This window comes from Haliotis cracherodii, unplaced genomic scaffold (genome assembly GCF_022045235.1).
Source record: "Haliotis cracherodii isolate W230 unplaced genomic scaffold, xgHalCrac1.p SCAF_22, whole genome shotgun sequence".
NCBI lineage: Eukaryota > Metazoa > Mollusca > Gastropoda > Lepetellida > Haliotidae > Haliotis > Haliotis cracherodii.
In genome coordinates this window covers 7,577,495-7,600,806 of record NW_027266278.1, presented here as the reverse complement: position 1 = coordinate 7,600,806, position 23,312 = coordinate 7,577,495, and the positions used below count along the sequence as shown (strand labels likewise).

Genomic DNA, 23,312 nt, shown 5'->3' with positions numbered 1-23,312 from the left:
TGCTGATTTGGTTGATGAATGTCATGATATCCCAATTGCGTGGATCGATGCTCATGATGTCAATCACTGGATTGTCTGGTCCAGACTCGATCATTTACAGACCGCCGTCATACAACGGGAATTTTGCTGAGTGTGGCGTTAATCAACAAACAAACCTTCAAGAATCATATGAAAAGCTTATTTTCTCTGTTGCAACGTTAATCGTAGCATGTTTTATGTCACTGTCCAACGGTATAGGTGTGACGAAAGAGTACGTCGTTCCTGTTATGTCCACATCAGTATAGGTTGACACATGCTGTACGTTCAGCCAAAGCTACTATCTCGGTACTGTAGCAGATGCATTACTCAGCATGTTGTTTTGACTGGGGCGATTGATTCTCAACCATTTTGTGACACTATTGGTGGTTTCGATCCAACGTGCCCAAATTTCAGTTAGATCAAACGTGATACTAATTGTGTACGACATCCCCAATTTCAGTAAGTGATCCTTTTAGAAAAAAAAGTACATTCCTCGAGCAGTTTGAGTACAAACATGTAAGGTTGACCAGTTTCTGTCAATTTCAAGAAAACGGCACGCATGGCTTTTGCCACACATGGTCTAGTTAAAATTGGCCTTAATGGTTTTATTATTTGCTTTGTTCTATTTCATAATCACCTACATCTGCAGCGTTTTAATGAAAAGTGAGAAAATTTTATCATCTTTCCATATGTTGAATTTTAAATCTAAAAATCTCACCTGCTTTTTTATGAAGAAAAAAAACATGACACTACCACCATACACCACCAAGCAAAATATCAAATGTCCGCTTATGTATATTCATCTTCCCGAGGCAAGAGAGTTAACTGACTATTAAAGTCTAGTTTCCACCCTTGACGAAAGGCTAGTATTGTGGAGTTACATTTTGGCTGGACTAACGAGTCCATGCATAGTCCAATCAAAATCTTGCAACGAAATCCGGTTCGAAAACTGTCGTGCAGATTTTGGTCGATTGCAGGATTTGCAAGGAATGTGCACCGCAAATTCGTTGTAAACAGATATTTTCCAAATCTTTTCATGTTTTTAATCAAGGTGCTCTCGTGATTTAATGCACTTCGCGACGTAAGACCCGTTTGAGCCCACTAAACGACACAAACGGGAGAACTGATTTGGTGGCGAGCCCACTATACGACACAAACGGGAGAACTGATTTGGTGGGGAGCCCACTATACAACACAAACGGGAGAACTGATTTGGTGGCGAGCCCACTATACGACACAAACGGGAGAACTGATTTGGTGGGGAGCCCACTATACAACACAAACGGGAGAACTGATTTGGTGGCGAGCCCACTATACGACACAAACGGGAGAACTGATTTGGTGGGGAGCCCACTATACGACACAAACGGGAGAACTGATTTGGTGGGGAGCCCACTATACGACACAAACTGGAGAACTGATTTGGTGGCGAGCCCACTATACGACACAAACTGGAGAACTGATTTGGTGGCGAACCCACTATACGACACAAACTGGAGAACTGATTTGGTGGCGAGCCCACTATACGACACAAACTGGAGAACTGATTTGGTGGCGAGCCCACTATACGACACAAACGGGAGAACTGATTTGGTGGCGAGCCCACTATACGACACAAACTGGAGAACTGATTTGGTGGGGAACCCACTGTACGACACAAACTGGAGAACTGATTTGGTGGCAAGCCCACTATACGACACAAACTGGAGAACTGATTTGGTGGGGAGCCCACTATACGACACAAACTGGAGAACTGATTTGGTGGCGAGCCCACTATACGACACAAACTGGAGAACTGATTTGGTGGGGAGCCCACTATACGACACAAACTGGAGAACTGATTTGGTGGGGAGCCCACTATACGACACAAACGGGAGAACTGATTTGGTGGGGAGCCCACTATACGACACAAACGGGAGAACTGATTTGGTGGCGAGCCCACTAAACAACACAAACGGGAGAACTGATTTGGTGGCGAGCCCACTATACAACACAAACGGGAGAACTGATTTGGTGGCGAGCCCACTATACGACACAAACGGGAGAACTGATTTGGTGGCGAGCCCACTAAACAACACAAACGGGAGAACTGATTTGGTGGCGAGCCCACTAAACAACACAAACGGGAGAACTGATTTGGTGGCGAGCCCACTATACGACACAAACGGGAGAACTGATTTGGTGGCGAGCCCACTATACGACACAAACGGGAGAACTGATTTGGTGGCGAGCCCACTAAACAACACAAACGGGAGAACTGATTTGGTGGCGAGCCCACTAAACAACACAAACGGGAGAACTGATTTGGTGGCGAGCCCACTATACGACACAAACGGGAGAACTGATTTGGTGGCGAGCCCACTAAACAACACAAACGGGAGAACTGATTTGGTGGCGAGCCCACTATACAACACAAACGGGAGAACTGATTCGCTTCACAAATGAAAGAAATACCAATGTTACATGCTCTAACTGCGGCATTCCTATTGCAGATGCAATATCAAAATTTGATTAATGAATGACCATCTCCCTGTAAGAGGTCTGATTAATGTGTTTGCTCAAACGTGAGCTCCGTCGCCGTGGCTGCAACCACTCGCCTATGACACATGCCAAAACTCCATACTTGATTTAGTTCCTATTTTTCCTAAGGACTCAGGACAAGGTGGGTTGTTTTACATCAACATTTGTGCGACCTTGTACTTGAAAACGACTTCATGGATTCTTTTCAAATTGGGGGTACAGTTTTTATATCAATGGGAGAGGTGCAGTGCAAACTTCAATATCGATAAGTGGACTATCGATAAGTGCGATATTCCAGCAGTTCAGGCTTTTGGTTTGTACATAATACATTTTGAGATACAATCGAGCATGCTCTTTCTACCAAGATTTCAAAGAGCGTCATACGACTCTTGCTCAGAAGTTGTTTGATCAAGGTTACAACATCCAAGGCCTCAGTAAATCTTTCAAAAGGTTTCATGGTAGACATGTAAATCGTCATAACGGGCAAAGATATTCGTTATTACGGAGAAAAATTGGGAGCTATAACGTAAATACATTTGTCAAAACGAAGACAACTATATGCACCTAAAATGTTTAGAGAGAAATGTTTAAATACAATAATCGTGAATCCCATTTCCAATCCTCTTTAACAGCGCCTCCTGCCTCTAAGTCAGTCTGTCCCGTGGAATTGATGTCTTTATGTTGTATTAAGCGAGTGCGTCGACCATTTTCAATTCAAAACGTGAGAATAGTTGCCTTTAGCAGACATCAGCTGGACCAGCCCTCGTCAACGTCACGGCGTGCTTAACTCCACAAAGCGATCTTAGCACTAAGGTGATCGTAAGTCCCATACTTTAACATAGGTTTACGATCATCGTAGCGCTAAGATTGCTTTGAGGAACGGGGCCCTGAGTGTTAGACTGAGACGGATATTAGGTGGATATAGTTATCTTCGTTTTGACAAATGTATTTTCGTTATAACGCATTCTTTCTCCGTAATAACGAATATTTTCCCCCGTTATAACGATTTTCGCCCGTTACACACACTATAACTGATTTATTTTTTTCTGTAATAATGAAACCTTTATTCGTGCCTGTACCATATACCTATTTTTTAACTCCATAACGAAAGCTTTTTTCGTGTCTATTCCATATTTCAACTTTGACCTCAGTAGCCTTTCGAAATCATCGGCTTTTCCGGAGAGCGCTAAAATATTTCCGAGGAGGATGAATATAATATGAATCAGCATATTTCTGTGCACATTCACCTCTTCTAGTTGATCAATACCCCAATGAAAAAAACAAACACCTACTTGCTACTGAAATACTTAAAAAATACAATAAAAACACATCTTTCGATCAGGAACGAATGTTTCGCTTTAGTCTCCCGTAATACTTTGACAGATTATCAGCTGGCCCGGCCCGGTCCGAGTTTCTTCGGCATTAGTGAATTCACAAGTCAGCTCATGCTAGACCAGGATCTATATCATCAGTTAATGAACGGATTTCCTGAAATTAAGTTATGACACTTGTATAACAATCAATATTTGATTCGGACGACTACCAAGGAACACACATCATGGTAAGACTGATTTAAACGGGGATCCCTCCTGGGTTCGCGACTCGCTTTGAAGTAACGAGAAAGTAGCCTCGATAGTGAATGTTGCCTACCCATGAGACTGATATGATTGTGAACGTGACATGTTTTACCGTCATTGTTATACATCTGTCATAGGGACTGACATGGGGCGTCTAGTACCTTGTAGTTTGTAACCATGGGCGAGGGGCGAGTCTATCTGCATATACAGTGGTCCCTCGCTACAACGCTACCAATGGGGTCCAAATAATTGGTGGGCGTTATAGAAGATGAGCCGTTTAACCGAGGCCGAGGCGGGGGAGCGCGCTCGGCCAATCTCACGATCTTCGCCTTGTCTCGCACATTGCAATGAAACAAGTTGTTTACCGTTCATAGTGTAAAAATATATATCCATTATATTTTCGCCGTTTGTTATTATTTACAAGCCTTAACTGTCACATTTAATGTGAATGTCGTCCACTTATATGAAAATATCGATCGATAATGGTAGTAACAGACGCTATGAGTGAAGAGCCCATCACAATTCATTACACAAGTACAGTGTGATTCAGTGGCATTGATTGGTCCTGTTGCTTAAAATACGGAAAACGAGAGTTTTGACCCGCACCTTGCGCATTCATGAAAATATAGGTACACATTCAAGCCAGATTAATTGGTTTGATACGGTTACATGATCCGAATCAAAAGGAATGACCGCCGTGTTGTGACAGCAACTACATGTGAGTTGACAGTGTCGCCTCAAATTGGATGTATCTGAATAGTGTATTTGATTAGCTGGTCCGTTTCAGCTGTGCCCGGGCAGATACTACACACTGCCCGGAGATTTAAGGGTGTGTGTGAAAAGTTGGACCTGGCCGGGACTGTGGTTAATATTGAAAGTGGAATGAGGAACATTAAAACGTATGTACGTACGTGTGTGCGTGCATGCGTGCGTGCGTGCGTGTGTGTGAGTATATATGTGTGTGTTGTATGTGTGTGTGTGTGTTGTATATGTGTGTATGTGCAAATGTGTGTGTTGTGTATGTGTGGTAGTAAAGACTTAATGATGTATGTTTGTGTGTGTGTGTTGTATATATGTGTATGTGTAAATGTGTGTGTTGTATATGTGTGTGTGTTGTATATATGTGTATGTGTAAATGTGTGTGTTGTATATGTGTGTGTGTTGTATATATGTGTATGTGTAAATGTGTGTGTTGTATATGTGTGTGTGTTGTATATATGTGTATGTGTAAATGTGTGTGTTGTATATGTGTATGTGTTGTATATATGTGTATGTGTAAATGTGTGTGTTGTATGAGTGTGTGTGTTGTATATGTGTAAATGTGTATGTTGTATATGTGTGTATGTGTAAATATGTGTGTTGTATATGTGTGGTATATATATGTATGTATGTGCGTACGTGTGTGCGTTCGTGCGTGCGCGCGTGTGTGTGCGTGTGTGTGAGTATATATGTGTGTGTTGTATATGTGTGTGTGTGTGTGTGTTGTATATGTATGTGTAAATGTGTGTGTTGTACATGTGTGGTAGTAGAGACTTAATGATGTATGTGTGTGTATGTATGTGTGTGTTGTATATATGTGTGTGATGTATATGTGTGGTAGTAGAGTCTCAGTGATGTGTGTATAAGTGTGTCTGTGTGTGTGTATGTATATGTCTCAGTGTGTGTTGTATATGTGTGTATGTAGAGTGTCAGTGCGTGAATATGTGTGTATATGTATGTGTGTGTAGAGCATCAATGGTGAATACGTGTGTATGTAAGGATTTATGTATGTCTGCATGTGTATGATACACGTGTAGGGGTGGTAGGGGGTAGTTGTAAGAGGTTACAGCTGTGGCAGGCAGTATTTAATAGTTTTAAATTAGTTACAGAAACTGTGAACTGATACTGTATACAACTTTCCTCGTGTTAGACACGTAAATATGTTACCCAGTAGAATAAAAGTAGAAGGCCCCGTATGTATACCGGGTGACTATAGATCCCTAACATGCCGCAATGATTAGCTGGCATATTGCTGCGTAAGCAGGGAAATTTTGTTTGTATACACGTGCGTGCGTGTGTCTGTGTACATGTGTTCAATCATTCTTATAGGCGATGACCGACATCCACAAGGAAAAACTTCGAACTAACCGAAGCAGCCTGGTGGACAATATGGCCGACGTAGATCACATTGTCAATAAACTTTTTGAAAGGAAGACAATAACAGCTCGGATGAAGGAAAGTATTCTGGTTTGTATTGTTATGACAATTGTTCATTTTGTTATTGTCGCCGTCATCATCAGCATCATACAGAATTTTAGTGATGTGTGGAATATTCTGCAAGGCTGGATTGTAGTGTTTACTGTACCTTTCGCGATCATCACCATGTTCATCATCATCATCATCGTACAGAACTTTGTGTACACATTTTAGCGATATGTGGAATTTTACAAGGGAAGATTATAGTGTACACTGTACCGTCCGCCATGTTGGTAGAGGATGCGGTGTTGTTTGCGCAAAGGCATGCTTAGTAAGTGGCCAATCATCTGATATTATTAGTTAGGCATGGTAAAAATAATCTGTTCTCGAAAAACACACAATAAATAAATCGTTAATTGGACATGCCGGATGTTCTGAAAAAATAAAACATTTCACACACACGTATGCGCGCGCACGCATGCACGCACGCACGCACATATATTCGCTGAAACAGACATATTCCAGCCGGATTCGAGTGTGTTTTCGTGGGGACCCCAACAGATGTTGCTTGTAATAAATTCAAACTTACGCAAGAACCTTTTCCACACACTATACAATATTTTGGAAGCGTGAAACGAATACGGGCGCTCTCTGTCCACATATAGCCTCGCGTGGAGGAACTGCTTCTATTATTAACCAAACGTTGTTGGTATATATATAAGAACACAGATACTTCATTGTCGTATTGTACAACGCCGCGTAATACACAACTCATTCACTCATTGTGAGACATTGTACTATGGGGCTTGGGTGTAGGCTTCGGGTCGATGTTAGCTCCTGATCATTTTAAAGATGTCTATACTTACCATAGACTGTACCCGATTTCTCGGTAATTAAGTTTTTTAAGTTTTTACTCAAATTAGCAAAAAAACTCAGCGTTTCTCGAATCAAATTCAGCTAAAACTCTAAGTCTTACGTGGTTTCGAACTCAGTTTGAGTCAAAAATTGAACTCAGTTTGGTTTGAGAAATGCATTTTGCTGATTTTTCTCAAATTTGAGTAAAAACTCAGACTTAAGTCAGTTTTTTAATTTAAGTTTGTTTCGAGAAATCGGGGCCTTGTCCATGACAATGGTAGCGAGAACGAGGTAGATTTGTCACCTTTTGCTTAATTAAGCCTATTATACTGAACCATCAAGTATTCTGAATTGTCTACAAGCGGCTTCAATCAACGGTAAACCACTTTTTGGCAGATGGTTCATCATCGTAATGAACCACATTTGTATTTCAAAATATTTGTTTTCAAATCCAACCAATAGTTTACAATACAGATTTTACTTAACAAATGTTTCAAGTTAGTGCAGTTTCAAAAAATATATTGTCAATCTTTCTACAAAAAAAAACATAAGGTAGAGTCCACTTCTTAACAAAAAACACGAATACTTCGAAATGAAATGAGCAACCATTATCAGTCCCACATTTAAAAAAAACATGGCATTCGGCTTAGCGACATCAATACCACATTCAGTACATATTAAACTTAATCAATCCACATTAGAATAACTTCGATAATGTGTCTTCGCATTCTGCTGTCTAGATAGGTTCAGTTTCCATGGAGACACCGTCGCTCACTGCATGGTTACGTCTTTGCGGGTGTTGTTGAGTATTTGATACCCGAAATGTATTTGGAAGAGTGTGACGCCCCTTTGTGTCGTCTGCCGCCGTCATATTGCTGTGACATTGCTTAAAAGCTTTTATATCGCAACTCACTCACTCGCTCGAGACCACGAATGCAATGGACACCTCATTGAGAACCGTGGACGTTTATTGTGGTCTTGGTTTTGTTTGTTTGTTTGTTTATTTGTTTGTTTGTTATTTAACGCCGCGCTCAGAAATATTCCAGCTATTTGACGGCGGTCTGTAAATAATCGAGTCTGGACCAGACAGTCCAGTGATAGACATATGCATCGATCCGTGCATTTTGGGATACGATGACATGCATCAACCAAGTCAGCGATTCTGACCACCCGATCCCGCCAGTCGCCTCTTACGACAAGCATAGTCGCCTTTTACGGCAATCATGGGTTGCTGAAGACCTATTCTACCCCGGATCTTCACGGGTCGTTCTAAAACTGAACGCAAACTCATACTTTGTTCCTGTTCAATAGGAAGTTAAGTCCCACACGCCAACGGACAAGAAATGGGCTTTACTTGATTTATTATCAAGGAGAGGAGATACAGCTTTTGAGGAGTTCTACAATGCCCTGATAGAATGTGACGAAAACATTGCAGCTGATATCCTGAAGCCTGGAGCGACAGCGAACACTAGATCCTCACAACCCATAGAAGATGACCTTCCTGAATGTAGGTTATTGTCTAGCATTATAAAATTATTTGTTTGTTTGTTGTTTAACGCCGCACTCAGTAATAGTCCAGCTGTAAAAAATCGAGTCTGGACCAGACAATCCAGTGATTGACATCATGGGCATCGATCCACGCAATTGGGTACAATGACATGCATCAACCAAGTCAGCGAGTCTGACCACCCTATCCCGTTAGTCGCCTCTTACGACAAGCATTGTCGTCTTTTGCGGCAAGCATGGGTTGCTGAAGACTTTTCTACCCCGGATCTTAACGTGTACCTGAATGTAGGTATATGGCCAGGGCCTATTTCTTTTTCTTTATGTATATGTGTCTTTTCATGCTGCAATGGTATAACTAAAACGTCAATAACCAATCTTAACGCGAAAGAGATTAAACTGGGCGTGAAAGGCAAAGAAGCGGTGCAAATTAAATAATTGGATCAAAGAAAAGCAGTGAGGACATGTGATGGAGAAATATCGTTCAAGGGGCGTTATGCATCATGAGTTTCGTCTTTGCGGCGAGCTAGATTGGTACAGACGGTTTGAATTCCAGATTCTGCATGATTATAATTCTTGGTTTGCCAGTAACACAACCTTGGTCGTGGTGTTTACCAAACTCATACGCCTGATAGTTTTACACCAACATCAGAACTGTAATGGAAAACTAGTCAACTCCAGGAGTTATGGTTGGGTGACCTCCGAATCTCTAGGGAAGTCTGCTTATGCATTAAGCACTGATTGGCTGACCAGTCACAGGGATAATAACCAGTTGTCATCTCTTCCATAAGTTATTGCCCGTTTGAAGGCCTACATGTGAATGTCCATTTCCTATTTCTGAAGTGACCAATACCCAACTCCTTTAAAGACTGATGCCGACATTTTGCCTCTCACAATCGACATATTTTTCAACAATGTATTCTTACTTTTCTTTTAAATAAATGAATTTCAAGGCAAGATTTTGTTAAAGTTTCCTACAAACGCTTTACAGACTGGGAGCATGGATGGCACAGCCACCGCAATTAGCTGTGCAGAGTTTCGTCCCTTGGCACGCCACAAACCAATGATCGTGGGTTCGAATCCCGGTGCGCCCCGATTATGTTTCTCATTGTGTTAGCATCAAAGTGGTAAACGTCTGAGACCTGCATCACTTCGGGGTTTCCTCCCATATTAAGCTGACACGCCGTGATATTACCTAGATATTGTTCAAGTGGCTTTCAACCCAACTCACTCTCTCTTTAAAATCAACTGTATCTGTTTCAGCTTGGCCGCCAGACGACCACAGTACATGCGACGTAACAGTTGAGATGGTTGCTAAAGACAACGTTACCATGCGAGAATTGTTTGAAAAGTCTGGTTCTTCAAAGTCTACGGTATGTTGATACTTTAATTTTTATCTACCACAAACATCCACATCATCATGTTAGATTATTACACACATAAACAGACTGCCTCCGGGGTCTAGTGGTACAGCGTCCGTCCGAAGTGCCGAACGTCCGGGGTTCGATCCCCAGCTGCATCATACCAAAAGACGTTAAAAGGTGGTACTTGTTGTTACCCTGTCTGGCGCTCGGCATTAAGAGGCTGAAACAAGGACTAATCGCCCTGGTGTCTGTGTGGGGTATTCATGTTAAACTGTGGCATGGTATCCCAGTCAGCTAGCACTATTAATCGGCATCAGTCCGGACTAGTACAAGCAGACAAGCACGCACGCACGCACGCACGCACGCACACACACACACACGTGCATGCAAGTCGCTATATAAGTGCAATAATATTGTACTCGACGTTAAACCAATTTCACCTCACCTCCTCACACAATATTAGTATGATGAAACTTAACTTGATTACATTATGTGGATGGTACCAAGATAGATGACTTACATCCATGTTCTTGACCTGACCTAACACCACCAATGAATGTCACAAGCTATGCTTCTCTTCCTTGACAGATCTACCGCATTCAAAGATCCGTGAGAGGGAGGGTATTAATAATAAATAATGAAGACTTTTCTACTGCAAGAACGCCACTGGAAAACAGAACAGGGACGGATACTGATGCTACTTCAATAAGTCTCCTTTTTGACAAGCTATCTTTCAGAACAGTCATCAAAAGAAATTTAACACAAACGGTAAAAAACCTTTTGACAATATGATTTAATGATTATTTTTTAAAGCATCAGATATGAAAGCAGAGGAAGAACAAATCTTAACTGTAGCCGAACGACAACCGAGAGAGCAAAGTTTAAAACAATATTTATTCAACCAGGAACCTGTTCCACAAAGTGAACATAGCGCTAAATTGGTCGTAACTCTCATACTTTATCATAGGCTTACAAAACGTAGCGCAAAGATCGCTTTGCGGAACAGGGCCCAGATCTGATGGAATTTCCAGGCTCACACATGGTTATTTTCTATGATCCAAGTCGCATGTACGTAAAACATAAGGGAACACCCAAGGGTGCAGCATCATCGATCATGCACGGCAACTGTTCAAACACCCCCCTCACAATCGTACTCAGCAGCCATTCGCAGATCGCAGAGCCACATGGCAGTAATACAAGGGATACTCCCAAACCCAAACTGTAACCACAAGTACGATTAACATGACATTGATGCATCGTCACTTTTTTCTGTATTAAGAACAATAAAGTCTGTTGGTGTACCTTGTGAGTTTGCGAAACGTGCAAATTTTCGTTTTTGGTGTAAATGTGTAGTTGTTTTGAAGCATTTTTCAGTGACCAAATGTCACTTCAAACGGTTGTATTTCCTTCACGACCCCTTAAAGGTGAGTCGGTATCAAACGTCTTAGAATTTGGAGAGCTTTCCAACGAGCCATCATGCACTAAAATCGCTTGATATTTGAGAAAAGTGTGTTTTTCGCCTCACCAGCAAAAGTACCTCCACGTCAGCAAACGGAAAAGACATTGCTGTACCTTGTGTGTTTGACAAACGTGCCAATTTTCGTTTTTGGCGTAAATGTTCCACACCATCGAATCTCAATCACAAACAATTTGAACTATTGATTTAGGCACGTTTTATTGATTTTATATACCACAAAAATGAGGCGGAAGTGTATAACTTACTAGGGATGTTCCATAAATATTTTGGTTAACGTTGTTAACATACACATTTTCGACACCATTTTCACCCACAATGCATATGCATCACATCAATGGTGTCTATAAAAGAGCTTTGATAATTCCGATCTGATTTTAATAAAACATGGTCGCCATGTCAGTCATATTGAAAATGTCATTTCTTCCAATTTCTGGGCCTTAAAACATTTTGTCTGATTTTCAAGTCCAGTATTAATATTGATAACACGAGCATGTCAATAATCACGCTGAGTGGTCTGCCACTCACCCGGACAGAGAAGAAAATACAAGAAATATCGATATGGAAATGTCCAAGCTTGATACACTCTCCATTAATATCTGTCAAACATCCCAACCATGAATGTGTCTGCCGGTTTACATATAGAGAATCTCACTGAAATGTCTGTTGATATCAAATATATCAACGAGTGGTATCACAAGGGTGGGATTTTATATATCATCCAATATAATTCTTCCAACCTTTTGAGTTTGTAGACAGTAATAAGCAGTGTCTGAAGTGTAAAAAGCACCGCTAACAGCTTCAGTAGCTGAGCCATGAGTGATGTCATTTGATTGTGACGTCATTGTAACAATGACGTCACAATGGTCTGCAAAGCATTGTGGTGCAATTTCATTGCAGCTTGATCTCACCCAAGCGAAATCTTCTGTGGGAGCTAGTTTTAGATCATAAATAAGTCCATGCTATGAACTGAGAGGATCGCTTTGTGGAACGGCGCCCAGGACAAAGTGAATTAAGTCAAACATGTATGACGTATATGCATCGTATGTAGCACGGCACTAGTGCGGACATACATGGTTATAACCATCCTTGTTCTGATGATTAATTAGTATTGGGTGGCCACTTTATGATGGCTTTCGAAGTAGCTCTGCATAACACTTTCAATGTTTGTCATATATGCGGGTAAAGTATTATGATGTAAAAGCGCCAAACACACAAAAAGAGCACCCCGTTATTATACCCCCAGAAGGAGATTCCGAACATTAAAGATTACCCCGAATATTGTTTGTTTTAATTTCAGCAAATGATGGAAGCCCTGGAAAAAGAGAGTAAGTTCAATCATGACAACTATGACTGTTTTGTGTGTGTCATCTTGTCCCATGGCACCAGAGGAGGCGTGTTTGGTGTAGACGGCGAGGTAGCTAACCTGGAGGAGATCAAGGACATGTTTAATGGCCAGAACTGCAAGACACTAGCTTTGAAGCCTAAGCTATTCTTCATACAAGCCTGTCAGGGAAGTAAGTGCGACATGGGAAATTGTAAACCTATAGAAAGTGTGTTCTGTGTTGCGATTGGCTAATTTGGGTCACATGACCAAATGTCAAAGGGTGAAAATATTATTTGCATTCCCTGAAGCAAGCTACAGAATCACTATGTAGGAATACAAACCTAGTTTTTATGGATTTTTGAGAAATAATGAAAATGTAATTTGAAAATAGAATTAAAAGTAATAATCAAACAAAGCATTAATGAAAATAAATTTCTTCCTGATGGATGAAGTCACGCAAGTCTTCCCCTCTTGTCAAGGGGTAGCAGCCACGTGCACCATGGCAACGATAGAACCTTTCGATGTTGACACATCACAACTGTGATAGCTCGCTGAGTTGAAGAGTGCGACAGTTATTTTGAAATAAAATACAAAATTAACATTCATAACAAATATTTTGACTTTCTCTATTCATGGGAATTATTGAGATTTTAAATTTTTAATTAAAAAACAATTATAATGAAATAATTACCAAAATCACAATCACCATAGCAACAACAGAACGTTCGATGTTGACACCTCACAACCGAGTAAGTACGAGGTGTTAAAGAGTGCGCATGTTTTTTTTTCTAAATAAAACAATAGGTTTACAATATCGATAAATACTATAAATACTATACATAATTTTCATTCGAGCCCCTCAAGCTAACGGTTTCGGGTCTCGAGATGAATTTTCAAGATGCAAATACTCGATAAAATCCCGGAAATAGACCCACGCATAGTATTCATCTTCTAAATATATTGATGTTAAATCTTGAAAACATGGTACGATTAATAGCATCTGCTTTGTATATGCAGAATGGTCACACAATACATCACAAATAACAGTGTAAACAGACCAATTAGTGTCAATGTTGCCTCACAGTAATCCTGCCTTCTTCCAACCTCGCTGGATTGCGTCAGTGTCCTTTGCAATTTTGTCCACACAGGAAACAAGCCATCTTGCGTGAATCGGTTTCATGACACTGGTCAACTTTCCGGCCAACTCAGATTAACTAGCTTCGGAGAGAAGCTGTCTATTGTTTGGTAATCGAGGTGTCATATCAACACGGCCACTCGCAAAAATATCTCGTCGCAGTATTGTCGTTGGTTTGGTATTCGCAATATTTTAACGGCGCAGAAATAAAGCTGTTTACAGTAATTTGTTCGTTGAAACCTGAACTACCAGTGAACATTCATCTATGACAAATATGAAGAACCACAACCATGTCCATGGTAATGCCAAGATGTCCTATTCCCCAATTCCACACACATGGTATCAATGAGGAAATCCAACATCTCACATATTGTTATCTCATCAAACATCAGATGACATTTGCTTTAATTTTTTACTAATTGTCGTGAACCATTTCATTTCTTGAGATGTAACTATACTTATGATGACAACGTTTAGTGACAAATGCCCCATGTTTCAAGGAATGAAGTCTTCCCTTAAATCTGTCGCTTGGGATAGTGGTGTTACCAGTGTACAAAGGTGAAAAATCAAGTTTTAACATATTTGCACTTGTTCATGTTTGTGATAGCAAAACATTTCGAGCAATTCATTGAGCTTCTGGGAATAGTATTAAATCAAATTGTCTGAAATACCCTCTGCGAAAGTTTTTCCATGATTGTTTAAAGAATTATGATTAATATTTGAGACAGGCAGACTGATAATGTATCCCAGTCTCACCTCAGATATAATTCAAGTCACATACAATAAGAGATGATTTGATAACTGCTGAGGTGAGGTAAAATTGGGTTTAACGTCGCGTCCAAGATTATTATCCCCCGCCACGAAGTGGAAGGGGGATATAGGAATGGGTGCCGTTCGTCCGTCCAGCCGTCATTCTGTCACATTTCGTTTCCGGAGCAGATCTTGAAAACCGTACCATATGTCTTCACCAAACCGGCACATAGATAGATCTAGTGGTGAACTAGTGCCTTTTGATAGTTTGGGATTTTAAAAAAAAATATTTTTCGAGTTTCCATGGCAACGACTTTGATTTAGACTGAAAATGGCGGTAGTCCTCGTTTCCGGAGCAGATCTTGAAAACCGTACCATATTTCTTCACCAAACTTAACACATAGATAGATCTAGTGGTGAACTGGTGCCTTTTGATAGGTTGGGATTTTTAAAAAAATATTTTTCGAGTTTCCATGGCAACGACTTTGATTTAGATTGAAAATGGCGGTAGTCCTCGTTTCCGGAGCAGATCTTGAAAACCGTACCATATTTCATCACCAAACTGAGCACATAGGTACATCTAGTGGTGAACTGGTGCCTTTTGATAGTTTGGGATTTAAAAAAAATAAAAATTTCGAGGTTCCATGGCAACGACTTTGATTTAGACTGAAAATGGCGGTAGTCCTCGTTTCCGGAGCAGATCTTGAAAACCGTACCATATTTCTTCACCAAACTTAACACATAGATAGATCTAGTGGTGAACTGGTGCCTTTTGATAGTTTGGAATTTAAAAAAAATATTTTTCGAGTTTCCATGGCAACGACTTTGATTTAGACTGAAAATGGCGGTTGTCCTCGTTTCCGGAGCAGATCTTGAAAACCGTACCATATTTCTTCACCAAACTTGGCACATAGATAGATCTAGTGGTGGACTGGTGCCTTTTGATAGTTTGGGTTTTTAAAAAAATTATTTTTCGAGGAATATAGGAATGGGTGCTGTCCGTCCTTGTTTCCGAAGCAGATCTTGAAAACCGTACCATATTTCTTCACCAAACTTGGCACATGGATAGATCTAGTGGTAAACTGGCGCCTTTTGATAGTTTGGGATTTAAAAAGAAAATATTTTTCGAGTTTCCATGGCAACGACTTTGATTTAGACTGAAAATAGCGGTAGTCCTCGTTCCCAGAGCAGATCTTGAAAACCGTACCATATTTCTTCACCATATTTTGCACATTGATGGGTCTAGTGGTGAACTGGTGCCTTTTGATAGTTTTGGATTTTTTTTTAAAGTTATTTTTCGAGTTTCCATGGCAACGACTTTGATCTAGACTGAAAATGGCGGTAGTCCTCGTTTCCGGAGCAGATCTTGAAAAACGTACTATATTTCTTTACAAAAAGGCCCAGTGAACATAGTGCACAGAAGCTTATGCATTGCACACACCCGACATGTCATATTGGCGGGGGTGTGAGTATTTCATGCTTGGTGCACTTATATAGCGACGTGCATGCACGTGTTTGTGTGTGTGTCTGCTTGTTCTAGTCCGGACTGATGCCGATTTATAGTGCTAGCCCACTGACATACCATGTCGCAGTTTAACATGAATACCCCACTCAGACACAGTATACTGACTCCGAGCCGACCAGTCCTTGTTTTAGTCTCTTAATGCCGAGTGCCAGACAGGGTAACAACAAGTACCACCTTTTAATGTCTTTTGGTATGACGCTGCCGGGGATCGTACACCGGACCTTCCGCTCTCCGGGCGGACGCTCTACCACAAGACCACGGAGGCGGTCTGATAACTGCTGAGCCACTACACATGGAGTTTATCATGTGTACCTCATCTCGTACTACAATTCCACAGTGAAAACAGTTCTCTCTGCTTGCGGACTGTAACAATAATAGCTTTTTGATGGCCCCAGGAATATACCTCTCTTTGAACAAACAAAGGAGACATCGCACATTGTATTATAGTGTAGACTGTTATATGCCGCTTAACTTCATTCAGTTATATCATGTCAGTCTAATTGGGAGGAAATGCCAACCTGGACACAATTCATATGGACTCATATGGACCCAGGTGAATCCTTCCTTAAAAGCAAAGGCTCATGCGATGATACTTGATTCAAAGCAGAGGCTCATAACACGAATCCTTCCTTAAAAACAAAGGTTCATGCGATGATACTTGATTCAAAGCAGAGGTTCATATGGACTCATATGGACCCAGGTGAATCCTTCCTTAAAAGCAAAGGCTCATGCGATGATACTTGATTCAAAGCAGAAGCTCATAACATGAATCCTTTCTTAAAACAAAGGTTCATGCGATGATACTTGCATTCAAAGCAGAGGCTCATAACATGAATCCCTCCTTTAAAACAAAGGATCATGCGGTGATACTTGATTCAAAACGAATGTTCATAACATGAATCCTTCCTTAAAAACAAAGGCCTTTGCAGCAAAGGGCGCAACCAGATTGGTCAGGTCGTGCGTTCCATAGGATCCGACCATTTAGCCTTCTGGAGTGGAACCTAGAATGTTAGTTTGAGACAGAATAGTTTGTGGTAACTGTTTTAGGAGGCACACTTTCATTTTGGCACAACCCAATTTTTCGGGACACCTAGCAGGTAAAATGAAAGAATTATTGGGGGTAAAACATGAGGTAAGATTGTCCACCATTTTCTTTTTAAAATATCAAAATATCGAATATATCCAAACGGAGTTTATATTATGACATATTGTTTTCAACTTGACAGCTAAGCGTGACACGGGCATTGAAGGACAACCAGATTCGCCGGTCTCTGAGATAAGTGAGACACTTAAAAAAACAGGAATACAGGATAAAGCACATGCACAAGAACAAAACCAAGTTGCTTCAACCGAATCAGCCACTAAAAAAAACCACCCCACAAGAGCGGACATCTTTATGGCTGAAGCTACAACGCCAGGTGATATAAATTATTTTAGTTAATGTTCATGTCTGTATGTATTAATCTAATTTTTTGAAAGGTGTCAGTCCTGAGGGTGTAATGATGAATAAAAAGGACAATACGCTCATCAGAAGGTATAAAATCAACGACTCAGAGTTGCAACTTTATCAACAATGCTTTATTACTTCATCAACAATGCTTTATTACTTTATCAACAATGCTTTATTACTTTATCAACGTTGCTTTATTACTTCATCAACAATGCTTTATTACTTTATCAACGTTGCTTTATTACTTCATCAACAATGCTTTATTACTTTATCAACAATGCTTTATTACATTATCAACAATGCTTTATTACTTTATCAACAATGCTTTTTTACTTTATCAACAATGCTTTATTACTTTATCAACAATGCTTTATTACTATATCAACAATGGTTTATTACTTTATCGACAATGCTTTATTACTTTATCAACAATGCTTTATTACTATATCAACAATGGTTTATTACTTTATCGACACTGCTTTATTACTTTATCGACAATGCTTTATTACTTTATCAACAATGCTTTATTACTTTATCAACAATGCTTTATTACTTTATCAACAATGTTTTTTTTACTTTATCGACAATGCTTTATTCCTTTATCAACGTTGCAGATTAAGACACATGAGTGAGTTTGGTTTACCGCCGCTTTGAACGGTATTCTAGTTATATTACTGCGTGACAGTTTGATGTTGGAGGGACGCCCGAAGTGATGCAGGTCTTACACGTGTAAAACTTACACGCACGCGAATGATGCTGACAAACTAAGAAAGAAAATCAGGGATTCAAACCCAGGATAATAGGTTTCTGGCTCATATATAAGAACTCAATACTGCATAACTAATTGTTGTGCCTTTGACAACTTGGTCACCAAAATGTTTATATTAAGTTACTTCTTTCACATTTGTCAGTTAGGCCTCAATACTTATGCATAGAATATTTAAGTATCAATATTGACAGTGCACTTGTTGACTGTTCGACTTGTTAACCCAGATATTGAAGGTCGTTACAAAAATAAGTAAATTAAATGCTTGTTGCTTGTTTCTTGTTTAACGCGCACTCAGCAATATTCAAGCTATATGACGGAGGTCTATACATCATCGAGTCTAGACCAGACAATCCAGTGATTGACATCATGAGCATGTATCAAACAAGTCAGCGAGCCTGACCACCCGATACCGTTATTCGCCTCTTACGACAAGCATAGTCGCCTCTTAGACAACATGGGTTGATGAAGATTGATCTAATCCGGATCTTACGACATTCTTTTTGACAATGCTCCACTGAGTAAGTATTTGCTTCACGTTTCTCGGTTTTATTTACAGGTTATATGTCAGTTAGAAACACAAAACATGGCACATGGTTCATACAAGCCATTGTTTACATCTTTGGGAAGTTTGCGCACAAAGAAGATCTTTCGTCAATGATGACCAAGGTATGTTTGTCTGACTTCTCACATCTTGTTTGTTTTTGTTTTTTGTTGATTTGTTGTTTAACGCCCCACTCAGCAATATTCCAGCTATATGACGGCGGTCTGTAAAACAATCTAGTCTGGACGGTTACAGGCCGGCAAAGCCACATTTCGAAAATAGATAGCCCAAATTGATGTGGCTCTCGCGGCAATGGTTATGGTTGCGTGATTGTATAATGTGGCTCTCGCGGCTATGCTGTCAAAACATGCTTTGTGATTCTAACACGTTACCGTATATAACAAAACAAGTCTTGTTTTCTCATTTATTATTCAACAAGGATACATCAATGTAAAGTTTTGATGAATATGAATAGCATATGAATATCATAATGGATTTAATGTCATTACTGCATTACTGCAATACGTGCATCGATTGCCTTGTACTTCTTTCTTCGTGAAGGTTCTCACCGCTGGTGGGAGAGTCTCAGGACTGCAATCAGAACCAGGCAATCCAGTGATCATGAGTATCGATCCACGCAATTGGGGTATTCATGTTAAACTGCGGCATGGTATCTCAGTGAGCTAGCACTATAAATCAGCATCAGTCTCGGACTAGTACAAGAGGCCACACACACAGGCATGCACGTCGCTATATAAGTGCAATAATCTTGGACACGACGTTAAACCTAATTTTAACTCACTTCACCTGATCGTTTTCAAACCTTCCTTAATGGAAATTATTTGGATCTTTCACTGGGTATAACTAGTCTTCTGGAGAAGTATCCCTTTTTCTTGATCCCAAATGTTAAGGAAATATTCCATTCACTTTAAATATTAAGTTAAACTCTAAGATTTAGACTAACTACTTGTTGATAGCTTGGCATTGTTCCCCGATAAGCGTGGATCGTTGCTCATAATATCAATCTCTGGTTTGACGCCATTATTTACAGGCCGCCATCATAAAGTAGGAATTTTACACTACATTGAAAGGTTGTAAATGTTACAAAAAATGCTGATTTAGTTATCTATCAAATCAATTCAGTCATACATACAAAGGGTTTTAACAAACGTAATCTTACAAATCCTGCATATATAATAATCTAAAAACATGCAAACAGATCTGTTGTGCAGGCAATGTACAAAGTAGTATTTACAGTGAAACATAACCCCAGTATAAACGTCCAGGGCCTACCCACAAAGCAAACATAGCGCTGAGATGACAAGCGCACATCGTGTGGATACATGTATGAAAATGTATCAAACTATTTCTTTTCCAGTCCCTTTAATAATCATGTAAGAAATGATTCATTCTTCTATTCTGAGGGAGTTGATCTGACCACTATATTGAGTGGTAATGCTAATTTTACAAAAAATCATAATCTAGATATCCTAAAATCAGTACATTCATACATACTTCATTCCGAAAGGTTTAAGTTAACGTGAGTCTATAAATCCCGCTTATATATTATTTTTCTACTCATAACACCAAACTGTTGTCCATGACTACTTGCTTTTGTTAACATATTTTGTTTATCATCAGACCGCCTCCGTGGTCTAGTGGTAGAGCGTCCGCCCGGAGAGCGGAAGGTCCGGGGTTCGATCCCCGGCCGCGTCATACCAAAAGACGTTAAAAGATGGTACTTGTTGTTACCCTGTCTGCCGCTCGGCGTTAAGGGGCTAAAACAAGGACTGGTCGGCTTGGAGTCTGTGTACTGTGTCTAAGTGGGGTATTCATGTTAAACTGCGGCATGGTATCTCATTGAGCTAGCACTATAAATCGGCATCAGTCCGGTCTAGTACAAGCAGCCACACAAACACACACACGTACATGCACGTCGCTATATAAGCGCAATAATCTTGGACGCGACGTTAAACCCCATTTCACCTCACCTCACCTGTTTATCATCAGGTATTATCTGTCATAAGTTTTTTTGGCGTGTTTACCGATCCTGATTCATTGAAACAAGATATGTTTAAATCATAGTGAAGGGATTTTGCAGCGTCGAACAAAAAGTAATCGGTAGTAAACATGAAATCCCAGATAGAATTTGTAAACCTAATATTCACCATGATAAGACTTAAGACAGATTTGGCAAGAGAGCTAAAACCAATTTTTATGATGCCGGGGCCACAAATAGGTTTCACACTCTACCATGAATCCCGGTTCTCCCCAATTATGTTTCTAGGTTTGTCAGCACCATACCGGTGCTCGTGGGTTTCACCGATGTGGTAAACGTCCGAGACCTGCATCACTTCGGGCTTTCCTCCCACATTAAGCTGACACGCCGTGATATAACTGGAATACTGTTAAAAGCGGCGTTAAACCCAACTCACTCACTCACTACCCATGTAGGGAATCCCACCGGGCCATATGTGTAGCCCCAGTGTATGTGATTGTCACATGGACTTAAGGTTCTGGTGTTACTTTCAGTTCTCAACCTAAACCTCAGATTAAATTGGAAAACGTAACATACTGCATAGCACTTTAATAATGATGCATATTTATAACGCGCCTCATCGATATCCTAATATACTGTATATATGCCCAAAGCGCTACAAAGGAAGTAAGCACAACAAAATATGATTTCCAGTCCTGGTGATCGTCGTACGCCACGGACTCACCCACACTGCTTAGTGAGTGAGTGAGTGAGTATGGTTTTACGCCGCTTTTAGCAATATTCCAGCAATATCACGGCGGGGGACACCAGAAATGGGCTTCACACATTGTACCCATGTCGGGAATCGAACCCGGGTCTCCGGCGTGACGAGCGAACGCTTTAGCCAATAGGCTACCCGACCGTCCCACACACCACTTAGCTTTATGCACACAAAGAATAGTCTAGTCGAGGAAGTGGAAAGTAGAGAGGTGAGTTTTTAGCCAGGACTTGAAGGTGTTGCTATTGTCACCTAGTCGGATGTTTGCAGGCCGGGTGTTCCGTAGAGCTCGGGGCGTGTGGGAAAGTGTTCTGTAGCCGAAATTAGTCTGTAAGGGGGTTGGGGGATGAGGAGGGGCAGTTGGTACTAGGATCGCAGTCCACACCCTGGACCATATGATGATACACGTTCTGTTATGTGGGGCATCGCAGATTCGTGAAGACACGAGTATGTCAGACTCAATTCCTTGAACTCATTGCTCAATGTGTTTAATTCAAAATGATGTTTTTTAGAGGCAACAAAACGGAAGTTGAAAGTTTACAGAAATCATGTGCTTCACACATTGTTGTCATGCCCCATCCTTGTTTTACCGGTGGGGTAGCCTAGTGGTTAGAGCGTTCGTCTGTCACGCCGTAGTGTTCGATTTTCCACATGGGTACACTGTGTAAAGTCCATTTCTGGTATCCCATGCCATTCCATTGGTGGAACGTTGCTAAAAATGGCGTAAAACGATATTCACTTCCTGACTTTGTTTTACAGGTTAATAACCTCGTGAGTCGTGCGAAGACCCAGAACAAAGGTTACAAGCAGGTCTCAACCTTGACCTCACAGCTTTTGAAGCCGTTTTACTTCTTCCCTGGACTGCTCGCAGAAGCCCGTTCGTTTAGTCAGGTTCAAGAAACTGTCTAGATCCATGTGTCTTCCGATGCAAAAGTAGGATGGCTGCGGTGCACTAAGCTGATGGACCATTTACAACATGTATATAGACAAGTTACTTTTATCTTTTTAAGGACAAAATAGACTTCCAAATTAATATTGGGAGATTAAATTAAGAAGTCTAATTCATTTCACTCAATCTGTCTAAAATCCAGTCTCATTTTTCAGGCAACCTGTACATTGCCTGCGTGAAATTTTCCGTCAATATACATATTGCCCGATGATAGATATTGACTGTAACATCAAAATCATCACTATGCTTGTCGTAAGAGGCGACTAACGGGATCGGATGGTCAGGCTCGCTGCCTTAGTTGATGCACGTCATCGTATCCCAATTGCGTGGGTCGATGTTTGTGATGTCAATTACTGAATTGTCTGGTCCTGACTTGATTATTTACAGACCGCCGTCATGTAGCTGGAATATTGCTGAGTGCGGTGTTCAACAACAAACAAACAAACAAACTCAGCATATTGCACGTTTCCCAATTAAAATATATACGAGGACAACGATACTTTATCACTTCCATAACCGAAAAGGAAACGTATTACTCGGTAGTCTTCAGCACACACAGTCAGAACATCGTCCATGTTGCACGTCAAGGCTGGTAGACACATGCAATAGGTTGCCTCTCACATA

General features: G+C 40.6%; 1 protein-coding gene across 1 annotated transcript; it reads left to right on the top strand.

Annotated features, from left to right (window-relative positions):
- The first annotated feature begins 3,991 nt into the window (after positions 1 to 3,991).
- Positions 3,992 to 22,927, top strand: LOC139471145 (caspase-3-like). Its single transcript, XM_071253409.1, has 9 exons — positions 3,992 to 4,099; positions 6,204 to 6,341; positions 8,457 to 8,652; positions 9,912 to 10,021; positions 10,601 to 10,780; positions 12,787 to 13,003; positions 17,450 to 17,641; positions 18,999 to 19,108; positions 22,499 to 22,927. The coding sequence occupies exons 1-9, from the start codon at positions 4,097 to 4,099 to the stop codon at positions 22,646 to 22,648; spliced, it is 1,296 nt and encodes a 431-aa protein (XP_071109510.1). The 5' UTR covers positions 3,992 to 4,096; the 3' UTR covers positions 22,649 to 22,927.
- Positions 22,928 to 23,312: the final 385 nt, after the last annotated feature.

What these genes read in the sequence shown, in the direction of transcription:
- LOC139471145 (XM_071253409.1), top strand. An exon ending in CTGGTTCTTCAAAGTCTACG is followed by an intron (nt 10,022 to 10,600) that starts GTATGTTGATAC and finishes CTTCCTTGACAG; the next exon opens with ATCTACCGCATTCAAAGATC. An exon ending in GGCTGAAGCTACAACGCCAG is followed by an intron (nt 17,642 to 18,998) that starts GTGATATAAATT and finishes TTTTATTTACAG; the next exon opens with GTTATATGTCAGTTAGAAAC.